At 52.3% G+C, this 20,554-nt stretch overlaps 1 protein-coding gene across 4 annotated transcripts in view; it reads right to left on the bottom strand.

Moving 5' to 3' along the window:
- LOC133346765 (transient receptor potential cation channel subfamily M member 7-like) overlaps positions 1-20,554 on the bottom strand; it is a 60,712-nt gene that overhangs the window by 20,044 nt on the left and 20,114 nt on the right. For 2 of the 4 annotated variants that reach the window (XM_061558615.1, XM_061558616.1), the window contains 15 exons: positions 17,838-18,051; positions 14,613-14,737; positions 12,421-12,592; positions 11,448-11,622; positions 10,780-10,903; positions 10,063-10,135; positions 9,328-9,428; positions 8,564-8,698; positions 7,480-7,533; positions 6,140-6,280; positions 5,376-5,531; positions 2,456-2,751; positions 1,764-1,992; positions 1,133-1,285; positions 490-639 (listed from right to left, as the gene is read on the bottom strand). In XM_061558615.1, coding sequence (XP_061414599.1) covers positions 490-639; positions 1,133-1,285; positions 1,764-1,992; positions 2,456-2,751; positions 5,376-5,531; positions 6,140-6,280; positions 7,480-7,533; positions 8,564-8,698; positions 9,328-9,428; positions 10,063-10,135; positions 10,780-10,903; positions 11,448-11,622; positions 12,421-12,592; positions 14,613-14,737; positions 17,838-18,051 — 2,298 coding nt within the window. Of the gene's footprint in view, positions 1-489; positions 640-1,132; positions 1,286-1,763; positions 1,993-2,455; positions 2,752-5,375; positions 5,532-6,139; positions 6,281-7,479; positions 7,534-8,563; positions 8,699-9,327; positions 9,429-10,062; positions 10,136-10,779; positions 10,974-11,447; positions 11,623-12,420; positions 12,593-14,612; positions 14,738-17,837; positions 18,052-20,554 lie in introns of those variants that run through there. The other 2 variants (XM_061558617.1, XM_061558618.1) reach the window with 2 other exon arrangements.

Here is a 20,554-nt window from a genome sequence, read left to right as displayed (position 1 = left end):
AGTTGTGTTGTTGCAACAGGACTGTTTTGCAATCTATTAAACAAAATAAACATTTTTACGAGTCATATAAGCGCTATAAACCTACTGTTTAATAAATGTACATTATGTAACAAGGACGAAGCCCGTTTAAACCAGGTTATGCACGAGCTAAACCCTATCAACGTTCCGTGAGGCTTCTCTTCCAAGCTTGTTGCTTTCAGACACAAGCCGGCACATACCACACATCGGTGGGAACGAATGGAACAAGGTGAAGTGGCCACCCTAACTTATGGACTTGGGGGGAAAGCGATGTGGACGTGCCTCCACAATTTACAGCTTTCATAAGGACCATCACACATCCCTGCTTGGCGACTCCACACGCGGTCCCCCTGGCTACCCGACACGGGGTCCTCTTGGCGACTCCACACAGGTCCCCTTTGCTACCCCACACGGGTCCCCTTTGCTCCTGTGAGCCCGGCCAGCGTGTGCTGTGCATCCGGCGGCACGCACCGTGTTGAACCAGAACTTGACGATGGGGGCGTGGTAGAACTCGTAGATGCGGCGGCTGAGCGAGAGTCCTGACGGCCGGATCCAGATGCCCTCCTCCTCCTTGTGGCCGGATTCTCCGCCGTCTGCCGCGCTGCCGTTGCTGAACACTTCCTGTGTTTTTGCGAGCGCCCGTTAGCAGAGCGGTTCAGCGTGCGGGCGTTGCACAGTGGACTCAGTTGCTCAGTATCACACGACGTTGTTTTTTTAAGGTAATGTTGCTCTACGAGACTGGTCTACGAACCCTACTGTCCTAAGAAATAAGATCCTGATGGCAAAAGATAATAATCACAAAAACACTCGCTGGCTTAAACAACGTTGCTTGAAAGTATGCAGACCACATATTTTAGAAAAAGTCACACATTATTTGACAACATCTCTATAACCCACCTCTTTCACAGGCCAGGATACATGGTAATTACCTTTTTTAATGTTGTGTCATGCATATCCAAGTAAAGACCATGACACCGCAACCAGTGGGGGGGGAGAGGGCATCGGTGGTATGGGCGGTGGTGACGGTGGTGGGAAACCGGCGTTGGTATGCCTCTCATGCCTCCCGGGGGTGGCGCTGGTTGGCAAGAGCTGGCGGGCGAGCGGCGGTGCTCACCATGGGAATGTCGCGCGTGGCGGCGGCACGGTGCTCCCGCTCCTCCTGCCCCATCTGGTGCAGCTCCTCCGACTGCGGGATGTGAGACATCTCCGCCTTGCTCTTGTACTCCAGCATCAGAATGGAGGGTGGCATCAGGATGCTCAGAATCACCTGCGCGTGCGGGCACAGCGATACACCGAAAACACAAAACAAAGATCTCACATACAGTCTGAATGGACTGGTGGAGAAAGTGCCATGAGTCAGGACTTACGAAGGCCAGCGCGGTACATGACGGTGTGGTGGTGTAGCTAACACCACATACCTTTGTCTCCCCGCATGGTTAATGTTTGCACACCGTACTAAGTACTTACTGAAGGCCGAGTCGACTTGGGCGAGGCCCAGGACCAGTTCAGATATCTCTCGCCCCTGATATCAACTGTGACTAGAAATATAACTTGGGGCCCGCTGGGCCCTAACCACACATATGTAATGACAGGTCAAACCTCCGTCCATTTAGCCTCGCGGATTACTCGGGAACATGCTGTTAGTGTGGCGAGCGCCACGTACGCCTAGCCGCCTTTGTCCCCCCGGCGCCAACGCTCACGCGCGTTGGCACCAGACGTGAGCATGGCGAGCGCGCGATGCACACCTTGAACCAGGAGTTCTTGCGCATGTTGAGTCGGCCCATCCACATGTCGGCGAGCAGCATTTGCGTGCAGGTGTGCGCGACGAAGGGGCGGTGGCGCGACGACACGGCCAGCTTGAGGCAAGTGAAGTTGCTCCAGTTGCGCAGCTCGTAGGTCAGCAGCTTCATAGCCATGCGCTCATCCTGCCGGAACGACTGGTCCAGCAAGTCCAGCGCCAGCTGGCCAAACTCTCTGCACACGCGACACGTATGCAGAGCACACACGCGCACACTAAGTCACTCGGGTTGTTAATCGACTTAAATTTTTTTTATAATTGCTTACAAAAGTCATGGGATCGACGGTGGAAACCTGGCAAATGTTACGACTGATCGAACCGATTGGCATGTTTGACTGCGACTGTGTATGTGACGAATTTTCGATAACGCTATAAAACTAAAGTATCAACCCCACGTGTTACCAACGTCCAACGTTGTCAGCCCAGTGCCTGCTTTTACGCGTGCACACCACAGCCTTTTCCACTTCAGCTCATCCTCTCGGCTGATGACCAAATCATCCGACAATGTGTCTGGTCTTGTGGGATCTCAGTAGCGAAGCGGGCTCGAGCCTAGTCAAATCCTAGGACGGGTGACCACGGAGGAAGCAAACGTTGGCCTCTGTACAACATCGACGGTGGCGCGCACACGGCCCCACGCACGTCGAGTACTGCTTGAGCTCCTCCGACGAGTCCTCCACGGCCTCGCTTTGCTTGGCCTCGCCCGCCAGCGAGCGGTACAGCTTGCAGGCCACCAGCGCCTTGGCCAACGACTCCTCGCCGTGCTGCCAGAAGAACATGGCCATGCGCTGGCGCTTCATGAGCACGGCCCAGGCGAGCAGCTCGTTGAAGGGGTAGGCGAAGCAGCTGCACTCGGGGTCGCTGCCGTCCAGCGTCACGCCCACGCCCGACGCCGTGCTCATCTTCTGCTTGCGCTGCCGCGTGTTGTCCACGGACGCCTGAGGGGGCGCCGGGGCAGGGGGAGCGAGAGAGAGAGAAACAAAAGGCTGACGTTTCAGGTAATGGGCCTTCTTTGGAGGAGCATGAGAGGGCAAATAGATGGTGTTATGGTGAGAGCGCACGACTCAAAAGGTTGAAAATGTTGGAAATTTAAATTCTGATTGGGGGATGACTGAGCCCATCACTTTGGTGGGGTTAATACAATGAGGGCCACGTTGTTAGACGTCGATAGTGATTGTCCCACAGTCAAGCGGATGCAGGGTTTGCATTGTTGACTTGGGAGCTTCTGGCAGAGAGAACGACCGCCCCAATCCTTATTTGAGCATCGGAGCCCTCCAACTTTGAAAAATGTATAAATAATGGAGAACAAATCTCTTCTCTGGCGAGGAGATCACGATCACAATAGTGCCAGAGAAGCTGAACGTTGCGATGCTGTCACATTATATCTATACAGAACCCACCTTGTATTGCACTGCATGTACCACCCATAATCACCGATTCAAATTCTCACATTCACAACCTCAACCATTTAACTTATCGTAAATTAACAATAATAAGTCACAGCCAATGTTAATCCGCTGCTGAATGAAGACTTCCACATGCCACGTCGGTCATGGGGGTTGTTTGACTATACTTCACCGCACTGGTCAGCGAAGGTTGATGACGGGGAGGGGTCTGGCCTGGTTCAGAAACAAAGGTAGCTCGGGGGTTCAGAGTGCAGGTCCTGAGCGACCGCGTCACAGCCTGACAGGCACCGACGACTCAGTCACCTTGTGTTATTACGATTCTCACTTCCCCAGCAATAAACGAATTGCCAAGCCAACCGTGGCACCACAAAAACTTTCCAACACCATCCGCGTATCGATGTGAACTAGCACAGATTGCATTTGCCAAGACAGGACAAATGTCACGCACGTTTAATTTTCACCGCCACCAGCAATTCACCTTCGCAGTAACATTCCGTGACTTTCGTGAGCCCGCACTTTCGCACGTCCTCATTTCTGATTGTCCCTGCTGATAACCTCCCCCCCCCCACCCGCCACTCCCGTGGAATTCCCACGGTATTCTTGCCGGCAGACAAATGGCAATTACAAGCCTTTCCGTGCCGTTTGGGAATTAACATTCTGATAGCGATCTCTTACGGCGCTGATTATTAACCGCAGGACACAAACGGGTGTTCATCTCACGTCCGCCTCCGGCCACCTCTCACGCGTTTACAATGCCACTCTAAAGGCCACGCAATAATTACATGAGTTTAACAGCCCGTTTGATTTTCAATTGATAGGGCTTTAAGAAAACAGTAATAACATTTTGTTATAATGAGACTTGTTCTGACGACGAATGTAAGCGAGCGCCGCCAAGGTGGCTGGCCGTGGGAGGCGCCCGGGGCTGTGCGTGGCTCTCGGCGTGAGAGGCGCACTGCGCAGCAAGGGCTCCAGACTTCCCCAGTCGCCCCAACAATGTCAGACCGCGGGGCACCGGCAAGCATAGCGCCCATAGGGCCGCCAGGAGCACGTCGATCGCGCGAGCCAGGAAACTACGATGTAGATTTCCACAGAAGGCAGAATTTACGGACCATTTAACCCTTGCTCTCATAGCCCTTGGTACGCAGTGCGGTCTGGGAAAAAGGCAACGCCATCAGAAATTCTCTCCCAGGAAACATTTACCTTTTCAATTACGGAATCTATGAAAATGTTCTCAGAATGGATACCAATTCGTTGACTATAGAATATCTTTGTGATCAACCATTATAAAACTCTGCACCCAAGACCCAAGTTTTCAACAATTAAACCATTTAAAAACAGCACATTGTGTTTCCATCTGTGTTTTAAAACCACATTCATTGACTATAGGAAAGTTACATCTCTTTATAACATGTGCGTTCAACCCTGAGTATGCCGACGCAACGGGACATGGCACGGCCAATTGAGTCTCAGCTGCGAATTGCGGTGAGTACGGCACTGCGAGGCGGTGGGTGTAGATCGGCAGGTCTTGCCTGCGTTAGGCAGTGAACACGGTGGAATGGTAGGCGGTGAGCAGGGCCACTGAGGGGCGGTGAGCCCAGTGCCATGAGAGGCAGTAAGCGGCAGAGCCGCGTGTCTCGGCTGTTAGAAGCGGCAGTCATGGTGCCGCCCGCAGCCATGGGCGGTGGTGGCTATGCACGTGACTGTCTCTAATCCAGCACCGTGGGGGCAGCAGCGAGAGTTGGTGGATCACCGCACAATTGTTGCGAATCTCTCTTCCCGTGGGCGTCGAGGAGCAATACCCTGGCTTGCCAAAGGAAAGTGGAACGGCGAATGTGGACTAACATCATCTCTGCTATCTGTATGGGATAGAGCGTTGCCCCCTCACCCGTGTGCATTTTCTCCGAGTGCTCCGGTCCCCCCCCCCATGTATAAACACTCATGATTAATTTACTGAAAACATCTCAATCTGTACATGCCTCCGCATTTGCGGCATGCACAGCGTTTGGCGACGCAGTTTCATAAATTGTGCCGTGCAAAATGTTTTTTTTTTTATTGAAACTCATTATTAAAAAAATATTCAGTTCTAACTCAATAACATTATGTTATAATCGTGTGACTATTATTATTATGAGAGGCAGTGAGCGCTGTGCGCGTGCCTTGCGCTTGTAGGGCTGCGCCGTCTTGAGGAAATGGTTGTGCCGCGTCTGAGACTCCTGCTCCGAGAGGTTGGGGTTGAAGAGCTGGTGCCGGTGGTTGAAGATCTGCGAGGTGTTGGTCTGCAGCATGGCCGAGCTCGTGCTCGTCTTGAACTTCTGTAAGGTCGTAGGGGGAACGGCGTTAATGAGCAAACAGCGCCGTCTCTTACTGCATGCGCCCACCGTAGGTGACAGACAGCGCACCCAGCACGCGCGGCCCCCTCCCCAGCAGGTATGTAGGCATGTTGAACCGTACGTAGCCAACCGTACTCATCGGATTGTGGGGGAAGGGCAACAAAAGGCATGACACACGCGAGACAATAATAAAACCGCAACTGGTTCCAACCTGCACAAAGACAGTCTCAGACTTGAAGAAAAACTCAAGCCATCAACAGATATCTTGTATTTCAAATTAACAAAGCTACAAAGTCGAATTAGCTTGGAATAGAGTACATAGAGTTCTTGTGTGTGGAACACTGCGCCACCTATGATAAATGGACGTTCGTGATGATATGGCGTTTGAATTATTCATCGCCTACCAAACCGAAACGGCGAGTAAGAGTTTCCCGACAAAGCAACTCCTGCGTGCCGGCACGACAGGCGGACGCTGAACTGAACCCTTTGACCGATTTGCTGATTAAACGACGCCGTCCTGGCAAAGCGCCATCGCGAGGACGTCCCCGACACGCGAGCTGAGTGCGCCGCTGCCGCCGCCGCTACCGTACCCGGTGCTGCCCGTAGAGGTTTTGGTAGAGCAGCCGGAAGCGCTTGCGCGTGTACATACTCCGAAACGCGCCACCCATCAGGAACTCGATCACCAGCCCCACGTCGATCAGCGTGATCTTGTAATCGGGCGGGAGGTGGCTCTGTGGGCAGGGAGGGCGGAGAGTGCGAGACAGGTGGGTTTGAGTTCTGGGCACATGGTGTCTATTCCGTAAACCCGTGGACATTAAGAAAAAGAGAATGACTACACTAATTTCAGGTTTCGAAGGAGCTCCGAGCACGTTTGGCCAAACATCGAATGTCGTGCCCAACGGCCCAAAAGTGATAATTTATGCAGTAGGATTCACAACTAGACACTGTTCGCAAGTGCACTCATTCCCAAAGTATTCATTTTTGTTTTCAAGATGAACAAATGAGAATAACTTTGTCAGCAAAAACATCGTTTTACAGTATGCATGATTGATAACGGCAGTTGAATTTGAATCAAAGTATTTCCCAACTCAAACGAGCAATAGTGGAAATTCCACATCCCCAAGGTGGAGATCCGAGCATGCAGGAGACACTTAGAAAGGTGGTGACAGTGATGATGTGTGGGGGTGGACAAGTTTTTCTCTGCTGCTCACCACAAAAGCACTTAGTAGCATCACCATGGGCATCATCATCATGTATACTTATGCCCATGATGTCATGACTTTTGTATATTAAGCACGCAGGCTAATACAATCCCTTGTGTGTCAATATCAAACGTGTCCAAGCGGAGTTTACATCTAACATTTGATGGTGGGCGCTGGCTGTAGTGTAGCTTACTGACCCGCCCCACCTGGATATCTGTGAAAATAAGCTTCACAGCTCACGGGATTTCTCACCAACCGCAGAGAGTGCCATGTTATGCCAGCGCCATACTCTCGAGGACGTGAGGTTTACCTGGTTCACTAATGACAGGGATCATACATTAAGCATTCAGCATGAGACTGCTGGGACCAAATTAAATATTACACAATTCCAGACATCCCAGTCACTGCTAGCGAAGAACACTACGTAAGGAAGCCCTTCCAGGCAACATGTATATATAGAGCCCATCTTTGGTTTTCCCACTCGCTTAGGCACAATCTCTAGCCCCCACCCTCTTTCCCGATGCGGCAACCCCCTCTCTCCCCCATTCTTGGCTCTATATATATAAGGACTTGTTTCAGCAGTCTGTTTCTCTCTCCCACCTGAAGACGATTGCTTGTGTGGTGATCGAAACGTCGTGATCTATGATTTTTTCTACCTATGTGACTTTACCGAAAAAACCAAAGAGAATGTTGAAACAATTCAAATACACCAACAATGCGCAACTCACCTTTTTGACGTCTCGTACCAGGTAGTACAGGGTGGGGTTTATTGGTCCATTTTTCTAGAGAGAGAAACAAAGAAACCGCGCAGAGATGAATGTCCCTCTTTATAATACGCACACCACTCGTGGCATACAAGACACCCTCGGGCGATCACAAAAGTGGCGAAATGCTGTTGCCAAAAAAAGTGATAGTCACTGAACCTAACTCACCCCACTTACCATAAATACATGAACAACAAAAAGACGAATATGCTGACTTGGGTCCACAGGACCTGCGACACATCGTTTACTGTGCCGCACTCTTATCGGCATGCATGCCATATAAACGCACGCGCGGTATCCACGTCGCCGCTGCAGAGCCATTGTGACCAGCGATCTCCCCGATAGGCAGGCAGCCAGCAACGGCACACCTGGCGACCAGACACGGACTCCGGCGGCTGCGTTCATTTCACGCTGGAATCGAAGTTATCATCAGCGACGCTTATGCTATTGGTGGCGCTTCTCTTACAGATGTCGCGCAGTCCCTTCACTCACTTTGGTAATGTTCATCAAACTGAAGCGACAGTCTTGGCTGTTGCACAGCCCGAGAATACCTTACCAAACACCGCCTCACTGCTGGAAGATGTACAGCACAATGTACTCACGGTCATATAAAACCAACTTTTGTATTCATCCATCAGTTGAGATGTAGTGTGTTGATGATTACAGTGGAGAAGTATATTCAGCCCGTGTTTGGTTCAGTATTATGCCGTTTTAATCGATTCGCTAATATTGGGCCAATGACACTTGGGCTAAGAAGCCATATAATGGGTGGGCGGGGGGGGGGGGGTGTTTCTTGGAAACATTGGAGAGAAGAGTACTTATTTATTATTATTTATTATTATTTTTTCTATCTACGTGACTTCACCGAAAGACCCAAAGAGTAGGACTTATTTAGTGTGCACATTATTTTAAGAGAATGCGACAGGAGGAGGAGGAAGGATTACAAGTACCAATTATCCAGCCGGCCACATTGCTTATAGTTCCACGGGTGAGAGCGTGAGTTTGCCAAGAGTGGACGCTTGGGCGGGTTTGTGCGCAGGCCACTTACCGTGTTGTAGAGCTCCTCGAGCCGCGTGATGGTCAGGAACTTGTGCATGCTGACGCCGTTCTCGATGAGCAACTTGACGAAGTCCACGCGGTCCATCACCAGCGCGTCCAGCATGGCCTTCTCCAACGCGCCCACCTGTCGGGGAGACGCGAGCTCGTGAGGGGACGGCACGTCACGGACGGCGTCCCGGGCGCCAGCGACCCGGCGGCGAAGAGGGACGCACGGTGCGATGGGGAGCAGGGGACGAGCAGCGCGCGGGCGACGCAACGCCCACCAAGTGAAATGCTCGCGCCACCACTAATCCCAGCATCGAGCCCCATACTGGGGCCCGATGCCTTCTCAGTTTTGCGGTTCGTATAGCTGCTTTGGTGAAATTCGTGCCAACAGGCCGGCACGCGCACATGTCGGTGTGAAGGGAAGCGCACGTGCCGTATGTGTGCGTGTTCGTGCCAACACACACGCAGACCAGCACATATATGCACGTAAACACAAATACAATGACACACGCAAGACACACTCGTAAACACATGCGACGTAGATACAAGAAACATGCGTATACACACACACACAAGCAGATGCTGACATTAGCGCAAAAACAGAAACCAAGATTCCCCATATAGCCTCAACGGACTGTTGGGGCAAGTGCTGTTAGTGAGCACCTATGAAGGCCGCAAAGGCACATGAGGGGGTGGTGGCCAACACCAAGCACACACACACGGTGGGACATCCGTGCGCGCGACCACAGCACCGCACTCCAGCCTCACCATCCAGTGCTGGCCGTAGACAAACACATGATTCTTGGCAATGTCCACACGGTCCCAGGCCAGGGCGAGGTTCAGCTGGTCCGCACTTGAGAAGTTCGTACCTGCAGCGGCACCCATTCGGCATCAAAGGGCGGCGCGACCACCTCCAACACGCCGTGGGGGTGGGGCAATTACCAGGCGGCGGCGGTGGCGACGGCGGCAGAGCTACGACGCTATCAGAAGCAAGAAAAGTAACCGTCCGATGCGTTGCCGCTCCCTTCAGAAGCTGCCAGCATGTGGAGCGAACCGTCGGACATCGTGCCAAACAACACGTGGTACGACCCGGAAGCACATCGCAGAGCTACACAGCACAACCTTGACAACCTATGTAGTCGTATAAAAAATCCCATTCACGTAATTTAGTTTTCATGTTTATTAAGCGACAGTGAAGCATATCCCCACTCAAACGAGTTTGTGGTGCCCTCATCTCCATTGGCAATCCTGGGGCATAAGGAGGAAATTCCACATTTCCATGGTGTGGATCAGTGTCTACACAGAATGACCACCGCTGACTTTCAAAAAAGTGGTTTCACTGACCCCCGAGGAACGGTAGGCCGATGGCCCTCGCACCGGGAATTGTATTCGCGACCTTTTGAGTTTGAGCCGAGCGCGCCTAACCGGAGACGCATCTGATCTTTTTTACAAAGTACCAGAGCATGAGGGGCTGTGCCGAGGAGGGATTTTATTTTTGCGCACCTTTCAGCAGCGCTGTCAGGATCGCCAAGTCAACATCGGAGTGGTCCTCGGAGCCCGTGTGGAAAACTGTGATCTGTGGGTGGCGGAATTTTCAGAGGCATCAATCACAGAGCAAGACGGTTCAGCGGCACCGCATGGTTTTGCTTTGCAAAGGGGACCACGGCTTTCTTTTAAAATGATTTTCTCTCCAAATGCATCGCAGCTGTGCCATTGGCATCTAGCCAGCTCTCATCCGACAGAGAACCCACTGCAGAGCACACGGAGGTGTGCTGCTATGGGGAAAAAAAAACCCTTTGCTTAATATGGGTGGAAATTTACTCTCTTTTTAAGATGTATACAGAAGTGTCAAAGAACATTCACTCCCAATAAAGTATTTTTATCAAGAACAATTTGTTTCTCAAAAATATGTTTGGCAACGTTCAAAAAATGTACAGTAAAGCAGTTCTGTCCGACCACTTACGTAACTCTTGGACTGCCGCGTATCAGTTTCAATGAACAGTTTTAAAGCCAACGAACGGATCATTGCATAACAGCAGCAGCGCGTGGCCACGAACGTGAACTACAGGAGCCGAGTGAAACGGCGTGGGTCCTACAACTCGCTCGCTGCACTGCCATGTGTACACGTGTGTGTGTACACGTGTGTGTGTGTACACGTGTGTGTGTGTACACGTGTGTGTGTACACGTGTGTGCGCGCGCACACACGCACGAGTCCCCACCAGCTCCTTGCGCCGCATGCACTCGAGCAGCGTCTGTAGCAGGTGCGTGGCCTGGCCGTGGCTGAAGTTGAACGTCTTCTTGATAGTGCCTACAATCTCGTCGTGCAGCCCGTCGCACAGCTCCCTGTCGTTCGATCGTTCACGGGGCGGGCGAACACACAGCAGCAGCAGCCTGCACGTGAACACCCGCACGACTGGCCAGCCAGCAGGAGAACCACATGTAGTGACCATACGACTTAAGGATTAAAAAAGACACTTGAATGCTTACAGTTAAATATTATCGCCAATTAATCATCCAGGGTGGACTCGTAGAGTCCCAGGGCTTCGCATGGGGATGTTTGCCCATCGAATTTTGAAGGACTGTTTTGCATGACAATGGGAGTAAATTTAAATACCCGGAAGAAAGCTACGCTTACGAGGGACAAAGACCCCCACAGGCAAGATCATGAAACTATTTGCTGGACTGCCACATCCTGGAAATCTCGCAAACACGGCGGGTTTTGGATCTAACCACACGGGATGATCTATCCACGCCTTGCGTAATCAGCAAAGCCGCCTTCAAAGTGCTGGACACTACCGGCACACGCCCCCCACGCACTTCCACGTGCATTTGAAGTGTAGAAAAAACCCATGAGGCACGAAGCATTTAGCGGCGAGTGTGGGCCCACCCGGTGTCATCGGTGTTCTTGTGCAGGAAGGCGAGGATGTCGGCCGCACGGCCCGTGCCTTCGCAGACCACCACCGGCACGGGCGGCTCCTCCAGCAGGTACTCCAGCACCGTTACGATCACGTTGGGGCCGCCCTCGGCCACCAGGCCCACGACCGGCACACCCTGGCCCATGCCTGCACGGCACACGACGGTGTGGAAAGACAAAGATCCCCCGTGTAGCATTTGAAAGACTGTTGGGGCAAGTGCTGTTAGTGAGTGCCTATGAAGGCCGGCACGGTACATGACAGGGTGGGTGGCCAGCACCACGCCCGACTGCCTTTGTCTCCCCAGTGGTGATGATTTTTAAACACCACACAAGGTACTCATTTGAGGCCGAGTCGATCTAGGGGAGGCCCAGGACCGATTCAAATAACCGTCACTGGTGTCAAACGTGAGGGGGAATCGAACTCGGGTCGCCGGGTTTGTAGCGCAGCACGTTAACCAGACAGAAACACACAGACACACACCGCAGAAATGGGGCATCATCGTCAGCATGCGTGTGGCCTACAGGAGTAGGCGATCACACATGGGAAGCACTCACTGTTTTCATCCCCATGTCGTTAACTCTCAAACGATTCCTGATGAACGACTTTAAAAAGTCAAAGCGTCCACACGCTCATATGAGCGTTGGGCAATGGTCATCACCAAAATTAGTTTTGAGCAAAATGTGGACAATTCCACATTCCTATGGTATGGGACCAGTATTTCACAGGATCACAAAGTTGTGCCGCTCGTTTAGTCGATTCTTTAGCAATAACGAACGGCTGAGTTGACCCCTACACACTGACACCCCAAGTTTCCAACCCCGAAGGGATGATTGGCCGAGTTCACCTCTGGCCTCGCTATCCACAAGCGATACACCCTGACCGCAGCGTCGCCCGGTTAGGCGGACGACCGCTGCCGAGTTAACCACCCCGTTGCCCGGCGCTCACGTGTGTGGATCTTCTGCAGGCCAATGTGCTTCTCCAGCTCGCGCCGCAGCTGCGCCTCGGCGCCGTACTTCCCCACCGTGCCATCGTCCACCAGGATGAAGTGCGAGTGCAGGCTGTTGAGCAGGTTCAGCTTGCTCAGGGGGTTCGACAGCGTCTGGTACGGCGACACCACCTGCGCGGCGACGGACACGCACACACGCGCAAAGGTTGGCCGCGACCGCACGCGGAGAGGCCGGGCGGCGGGGGCCTGCCCCCCCCCCCGCCCCAGCGACTGCCGTTGCCCGGGATTCTCATCACCCCGCAGGGCACCGCACCGTTGCGTCACCCACGCTTCCACGCATCCCTCTAATTGGCCACGTTATGTAACATCGCGGAATCATAATGCGGCGTTGCGTGCGAGGGACGTGGCCCAATCTGCCGCAGAGCCACACACGAGGCTCTGCACGTATGAGCACGTACGGCTTATCAAGTGCAACAAAGGCTCGGCTGCTGTCACGCGCTATAATTGTGCAATTAACGTTCAAGTAAGAATGCGGCATGGGGCGATGGCGTAGTGCTTCCCGCACTGCGCCACACACCACCGTGCGCAAGTATAATTCATGGACATGGCTGACCTCAGTAGCAAGTGATATCTCACCAACCAACACTGACCGGTGTGGTGAAGTATGACCAGACAACCCCCTGTCTCTCACGGTGTGGGGGAAGCCTGCATCTAGCAGTGGATTAACAAGGGGCTGCAAAGAATTGTATTCGGAATGCGTTGCATATATTTCTCTGACCGCGCCAACGAGCTTGGCTTGGCAATGAGATTGATTTAGCTGCTCTCACTGCACAGTAATTAACAAGGATAATGTCCTGTACATAACTGTGTGACCATAGTGTCGGAAACAGCATATAACAGCGAAACAGCACAGCGGAATCACAGTGAATTTTAAAGAGAACACGCCATTATCACGGCTGCTGTGTACAGGTGTAGTGACTTGGAATGTCACTGTGTGGTGCCGGGCCTGCGAGGCCACGGCGGGATGGACACTGTTGTGTGTACACCCCGAACATGGGGTGTCGTACCAAACCTAGTGGGGGCTTGGGGGAGCACTGGTTCAGCGCGGTGACACCACGCACAGCGTGCGGTGCGGGCTCCCGTTGAGAGAGCGAGAGAGTGTCAGCCAGCTGGGGTTACGTTGGGGGCACGATACTCTGGCTGACCTTGGGGCATGTGACCGGATGATACTGGAGGGGGGCCACCGGTGGAGGGGGCCAATGGGTGGTCACGTGGTCCAAGAAGAACTCTCGAGAGCCTTCGGGCAAGGGTGAGAGAGATCGAGAAGGTGGGCGGGGCGAGAGGCGGAGCCAGCCCCAGCCCGGCCCGATATAAGGAGGGCCCCGAGAGGAGCTCGGGGTTCTTCCTGTTGGAGAGGCAGCAGATCCACGTCAAGCTTGAAGAAGCCTCCAGCCACCTGGTCCAGGACCCAGCTTGTGGTCCGGACCGGGATAGTGGAACCATGTCTAGTTCCGCCGTAGCGTGGTTAGTTGGGTGGTCACCACCCGAGAGTTTGCTGTGTTAATAGCCTAGAGTATGTTGTGTTAATAGCCCTGGAGTATGTCGTGCTAAGAGTTTAATAAAACGTGTTGCTCCCAAGACAACGTCTGCGACTCAGTTGGACTCTCTACACGTGCATTATCTTGCACATCACACATGACTCAAAATGCTGTACGTATGTATGTTGAACTTTTTTCGCACCATACGTAGTCAACCATGCTATTCAGAGGTGCGGGGGAAGGACAACCAACCAAACACAAACAGCAGTTCTAAAGAAATTCTTTTCAATCTAGATTTGAAAGTGGATCGATCCAGTGGCTTCCTTATATCGGAAAGAAGAGCGTTCCAGACGGCCGCAAAAACACATTTGAGGGCGCGCAATGCAGTGACCGTCTTTGTTCGATGGCTAGCCAAAAGTCGCTGTGAGGATGACCGGAGTGCCCGTGATGGTTTACGACCCTTGACGAGATCAGCGAGGTATTGTGGTTCATTTGTGGCAAGCACTTTGTCTGTGATGAGGGTGACCTCATACACATAAGCGGGCCATGAGTTCACGGGCGGTCGTCTGCCCGTGTGTACGTGCACATTCAAAATTGTGAGAGTATTCCACCTGGACGAAAAAAGGTGTACGAGTGTGTGCGCGCAAACTCACATCCTGTCCGACGAGGTCGCCCCGGTTCTCGATGACCCCCCAGGGCGCGATGCCAATGGTGCAGATCTTGTGGCTGGAGCGCGACGCGTGCTCCTTCAGCGCATTACCGACGTGGTTCACCACACCTGCACCACAAATAGAAAGTAAATACAAATGTCCCCTGTTTAGACTTCAGATTAGCGGGGGGAAGGGGATGCCATTAGCGAACAACTATACAGGGCGGAAGCCGACATGGCTACAACACCTCTGCCACACAAACACAAAGTAACCGCAAGCGAACGCCTACAGAGGCCGGCATGGTGCATGAGGGGGCAGTGTGGCCAGCACCATACGCTGCCACGTTTGTCTCCCAGGCAGGCGCTGATATGTACACACTGCACCAGGTACACATTTAAGGCCGAGTTGGCATCGGGGAGGACCAGGATACCACTTGCCAGTGATGTTTGCCAAGACAGGGAATCAAACTCGAGAAGAAGGACTTTTATTGCAGTGCGTGAATCACCACCGCTCCCCATATCAATAAACGCACACACGTGCAAACAGACGCTCCATTACCAGCACCATCATCACTGCACCTCATCAAGCGGCTGAATTTATGCAGTAACAGAAAAAAAAAATTTAACGTTTTTAACCCCAAATTATCGGAAACGGTTGTGAAAAGTTCTCAAAACTGTCAAGTGGAGAATGACAATGGGGTCTTGTGAGCAATGGAAAACACATGATGCCTTAACATCCACGCGACAGCAGGCAGCGAACTTTGGTAAGAACACTCGTGAAAGGCCAGATGGCTGCTGGCAATTGCCATGCTGCAACAATTACGGTGTATTTACTATCCGTAGCCATAGCAGGCAGCACTTGCTTCTTACTCCCTATAATGACTCTTCCTCGCGAGCCTTCAGCTGAACCTTCTGGACACACGGCAGATACAGAAAGAGATGCTCACGGGAGGTCTCCAAGGACAGCCTGGAGGGGCATTAAAGTGACCAGTACAATAGCCAAAGTGTATTTTGGAAAGCTTGAAATTCCAGAGTGTGTATTGAATTGTAAGCCTAAAGAACAGGAGCATTACTGAATAGGAATCGGTGACAATCGGCTCAGGGTGCAGAGATCCAAGCCTCCACACAGAATGAAGAGACGGAAGGAACCGGTACATCAACATTCCTGCGGTATATTCATTTCTCAAAGCACTTCCAGATTTGTTTCTGCATGCATGAATTATTATTATGACTCATACTATTGCTGGAGCAACTGCCCGCTCAGAGCCGCACAGCGTACACGACCTGGGCACCAGCAGGGAGGGTGAGGAAAATAAGTTTGGTGTAAAGAGCGTTGTTATTTTGAATCCAACGCAAGCCGAATCAGGCAGAAATGTATCTCCGGGTACATAAATTATGCAGAAATGTAGAGCACGATTTGTCCTGAACCCTGGGCTTGAGGTCTGCACATGGAGCTGGCAGTGTGCCCACCACTTCCCCTGCCAAGCAATAACAGGATACGATGGTTTGGGGAATATGTCTGTGTGCAATTTGTAGCAAAAACGCTTGTAATCACACAGGGTAAATAAACAGGAAGGCTCTTCCCGCGTCGAAATGAACTGCGCGTGCCCAGAGATAAGTACATAAAACGGAGCGGAACCCCCCGACGATCGGTACATCATTGGCCAACTTACAGTGCGGCGAGCACACTCCACCACGGGGCGGCTTCGAGGGGGTGGCGTGCAAAGGGCGGCCGATTGACGCGGCCTGCGCGTCGTGACCTCGTAACGGTCAGGGGGCACGCGCGCGACGGGGGCAGCCCTCCCCTTCGTCATCATTCTCCCATGGCCGCCGAAGACGGGACACGCGCAAGCGCGCGGCCCGCCGACTCGCGCACGATTGCACGTGCCGAGCCGTCCTCGCAACGCCCATATCTTCGCATTCACGCCACCGGGCACGGCTAAAAGTTTCCACCGCGGGTGCGGGGGAGGGGCTGGGAACGGCACGCGTTACCGTCACCTCCGCCGGAACGAGAGGCACGCGGCGAGCAGGCCGGCGCTGGCGCTCCACCGTGACCTGCTGCTCGTGGAGATTATCGCCTTCGTCGCTGTTTTGTTTTTATTTTTAACGATCGTCGCGTGCTTCCTCCAAGTGATATCCGAGAGTGCCGAATTATTTAATAGTTTTTTTGTTAAATTCTAATTGACATTCTTTATCTAAGTAGGTGAGAGTTCAGTGAGATTAATTCTTTGTTTTGCAGGAGATACTCGGGTATCTTCTCTGGTATCTCCTGCTTATAAAAGGGTCTGCTAATCATTTAATGTATTTTATTGGAAACACTCAAATTTGCGCTTTGGGTTAAAACAATGACTAGAATCATCTCGTAAAAGCTTTCATGTTCACTGCATGACAAAGAGCATGCTTGGGTAGCTGCCATTGGAATGTGGAATTTCACCGCTGGCTGAAGGTCATCAGCTGAGATAAGTAGTAACCCAGATGCTTGCTTGAGTAGGGAGACACTAACTTTTGACTCTTCCACCTCACCATATCAGTAAGTTTCAGGGGCCTAATGTAACAAAAACGTCTCATGCAGCATGATCAGAGGCCCTTGTGAGACAACGCGCAGGTCCGACCTCCTGAGCGGCTGCTCCTGACCAGTGGTATGAGCCACGGAGCCCCCACGGAGCCCCCCCGGAGCCCCCACGGAGCCCCCAAGCACCCACATCTCCACGTGCCCTCGAGGCGATCAAGCGAAGGCTCGAATCGGACCAATCAGGACATCCAAGCACTGCCGCCCTTCATCAAAGCAGCATCACCTGACACTGGTCACAGTCCTGCCTGTTCACAAGCTTGCATCCAACTTTTTTATTTCTTCATTAACACTGCCCCATAACACAAACAAGGTATGTTTGACAGGATAACGTTCTAGGAAATGACAGCAGAAATGCTGTCGACATGCTGACGGGCAGAAACCTCGCTGGCAGTGGTGCACAGGTGGAACAAATCACCGCGCCCTGCAGGGCAGAGGAGGGGTCGGCTCTGAAGGGGCATTGTTCGAAACGTCAGCCGATTATGATTATATATATTTCTGCTCTAAGTCGGTGTTTACGACGAGTAGGGCGAGGTTTTTTTTTGTACACGAACAATTTAGACTTCACAAATGTAACTTTTTTGTTCCATCAACAGATAATTTGTTTCCATTCAGAAGAGCTCGGTTCTCGCGGAGTCACCGTGGCACGCGATCCCTCACCGGTATTGACCCCTCCGGTGAAGATCCAGGCGCCGGTGGTGAGGGCGGCTTTGATGAGGCCTTTGCTGAAGACCTGCTTGAGTTTGGGGTGCAGCTCGAAGTTCTGCAGGCCTCCGTGGACTGAGATGAGCAGCCGGGGCAGCTCCATCTGCCACTCCTTCACCATGAGCTGCAGCAACAGGTCGGGGCGGCTGTCGTAGGAGACGCGCGCGTACTGCGGCACGGGCGAGGGCGACACGGGAGGGGTAGACGCGGCGTTAGGGGTCACACTTGCGACAGCTTCGACGAGAAGGGCACGACGCTCGCTCGCTTGCTCAACACGAGCCGACGGTCTCTGCAGTCGCTCGTTGCCGCCGGCAGCCCAGAGCGGAAGACGTCAGGTGCGTGCGTGTGTGCGTGCGTGCTGCGACGGAATCTCAGATGATCCACGTCAGGATACAATAACAGAAGAGATGTCGCGTTTAAGTGCTTTTCCATGCCTATGGCCAGCAGCCAACCTGTTGTGCACGTGCTTGCCATCAGAGGGCATGTGGGAAGTAGGGGAGTTTCTCTCATGAAGCCTTCCTGAAACAGTTTTTTTTATACATTAGTATGCGATTATAGTAAGAATAATAATGAGCCCTCTGTCAATCCACTGCTGGACACAGGCTTGACCATGCCGAGTCAGTCACGTGGGTTGTTTGACTATACTTGGACATGCTGGTCAATGCGGGTTGGTGAAGGGGGAGGCCCTGGACTGTAAAAGATGCCGCTCGCCACCGATGTTAGCTGCGAGCAGGAAGCGTGATGCAACGTCGTCACTCTGGTGTCCGCGTTAGTGTGCCGAATATGTGCCGCCCCACGTCAGCAGTGCATTTGAACAGAAAATATGAGGGAACTGAAGATGAAAGGGGGCTGAAAGATAACATGAATCAAATTAGAATAACGTTCCTCATTTGTCCTGGAAATTCTCACAACGTCTCAGGACTTATCAGTTGGGTCACGATTGCAATATTTGGCCAATCGAATGTAACTAAGACATTTGTGTGTGCGAGAAACTTAAAATGACAGGTGGGCTCGCAGCCTACTTAATCTACTGCCATAAGACTGTCATCTCGAAGCCCAGCTGGTTGGATTTGTCTCCCACATAACAATGCTTATGTAATCCACCAAAACCCCAAAACCACCAAAGCACTGTATCATCACAATCATCTTCGTTATCTTTCTGATACAACACAGGTATAAATGTGCATCCTCCAAAACCCACATTTGCATGACTATTTGCATGAACCGGCGACGTGCTTTAGGGCACACAGTTTACAACGAGTCGAAGTAACTACCGCGACAAGTGAACGCCAAGAGTCGTGCATTGCCGACGCGACACCCAATGACGTGGGGGACAGCGCTCTGTGGCAACACACTCAGCACCCGCACTGTCGCCCCCACGGGCACCAAAGGTCCCCCGCGAGCGTCTCCGGCGCGCGTTGACGAGCGTGGCTGGAAACGCGGCTCGCGGCTACGAGGCTGCTCCCGCACGGCAACCGGCCGTGCGGATGACTTAAGCAGCTAATTCGAGGGTGCCTGGAATTATAAGCGCATACCTAAACGGGTAAATATATAAATAAGGTTACCAGATTACATTTACAGTGCGCGTATATTCACTTATGGTGCTCAACCCCCGCCACCACCACCCTCACACTCGGGAAAATGAGCAGAGCGACTCACTGGTTAGTGCTGGTGGAAAAAATTCCACATTGCTGTGGCAGGGATCAATATACGCACACAACAAGGACATATTGATGAGGTTAATAATATTGCAATAATGTATCCAACTTCCACGGTATGAGGGGATAACTATATTTACACTTAACATTTTATTATTACTGTTAACATGGTATAACAATAAATGTGACGAATTGAACAACTGCACACCAATTGAAACGCCCAATGTGTGGGAACCTCGCCACGACCGCAGCAATGTTTAACTTTGCCGCGTTCCATCGACCGCGGCGGCGTCATCGCCGCAGCTTAATGTACAACCGCGTCGGCGTCCCCCGGCTGTCCACCCGGCACGAGCCGCTGCAACCGCTCCCAGTCGCAACGCCGAAATTTGCACCTCCGGCACAACAACAGCGCACGGCACAGCGCATGGCACAGCACGCTGTGTCTCGTGTGTCCTGCCGCTGCAGCGTAGATAGCAAAGATGTGAATAACAAAGTAGCCACACCACTAACAAAAAATATCGGTGTGCAGTGCTGCAACCACAACGACGCATAATACAAAATTAACAACAATAATAATAATCAGACTACAACAATGCTCTTTTTAAAACCCTGGAAAGCTTCACGAGGATTAAAACTTATTTCAGGATGGTCCTGCATTAGAAGGTTTGCCAATTCCACGAATTAATATTCGCTACATGGCAGGACACCACAGGATTGAAGAATGAGGGGTAGCGCTCAAAGCTCCACAAAGAGAATCCATGATTTACTGTCGTCTAGCCACCACCACCACCTCACTGCACGATGCAGCAGACCACACAAAGCAGCGTCTACGGCCACATGCCACAACGATATAGATCACATCCAAGCCAAACGCAGCGGCCACAACAAAATCCAGTGCCGTGTGTACCATAGCAAGCACAGCTGTGGTCTCAGGTAGAACCGCCCCAACACTGCCGGTCACCATGCCCTGGGCCACCACCGCGGCACATGCAGAGTTGCGCCAACAGTGAGGGG

This window comes from Lethenteron reissneri, chromosome 24, assembly GCF_015708825.2.
Source record: "Lethenteron reissneri isolate LAM-NWPU_2019-01 chromosome 24, ASM1570882v1, whole genome shotgun sequence".
In the NCBI taxonomy this organism is placed as follows: domain Eukaryota; kingdom Metazoa; phylum Chordata; class Hyperoartia; order Petromyzontiformes; family Petromyzontidae; genus Lethenteron; species Lethenteron reissneri.
The sequence above is the reverse complement of the archived record's forward strand: the minus strand, read 5'-3'. Positions and strand labels throughout refer to the sequence as shown.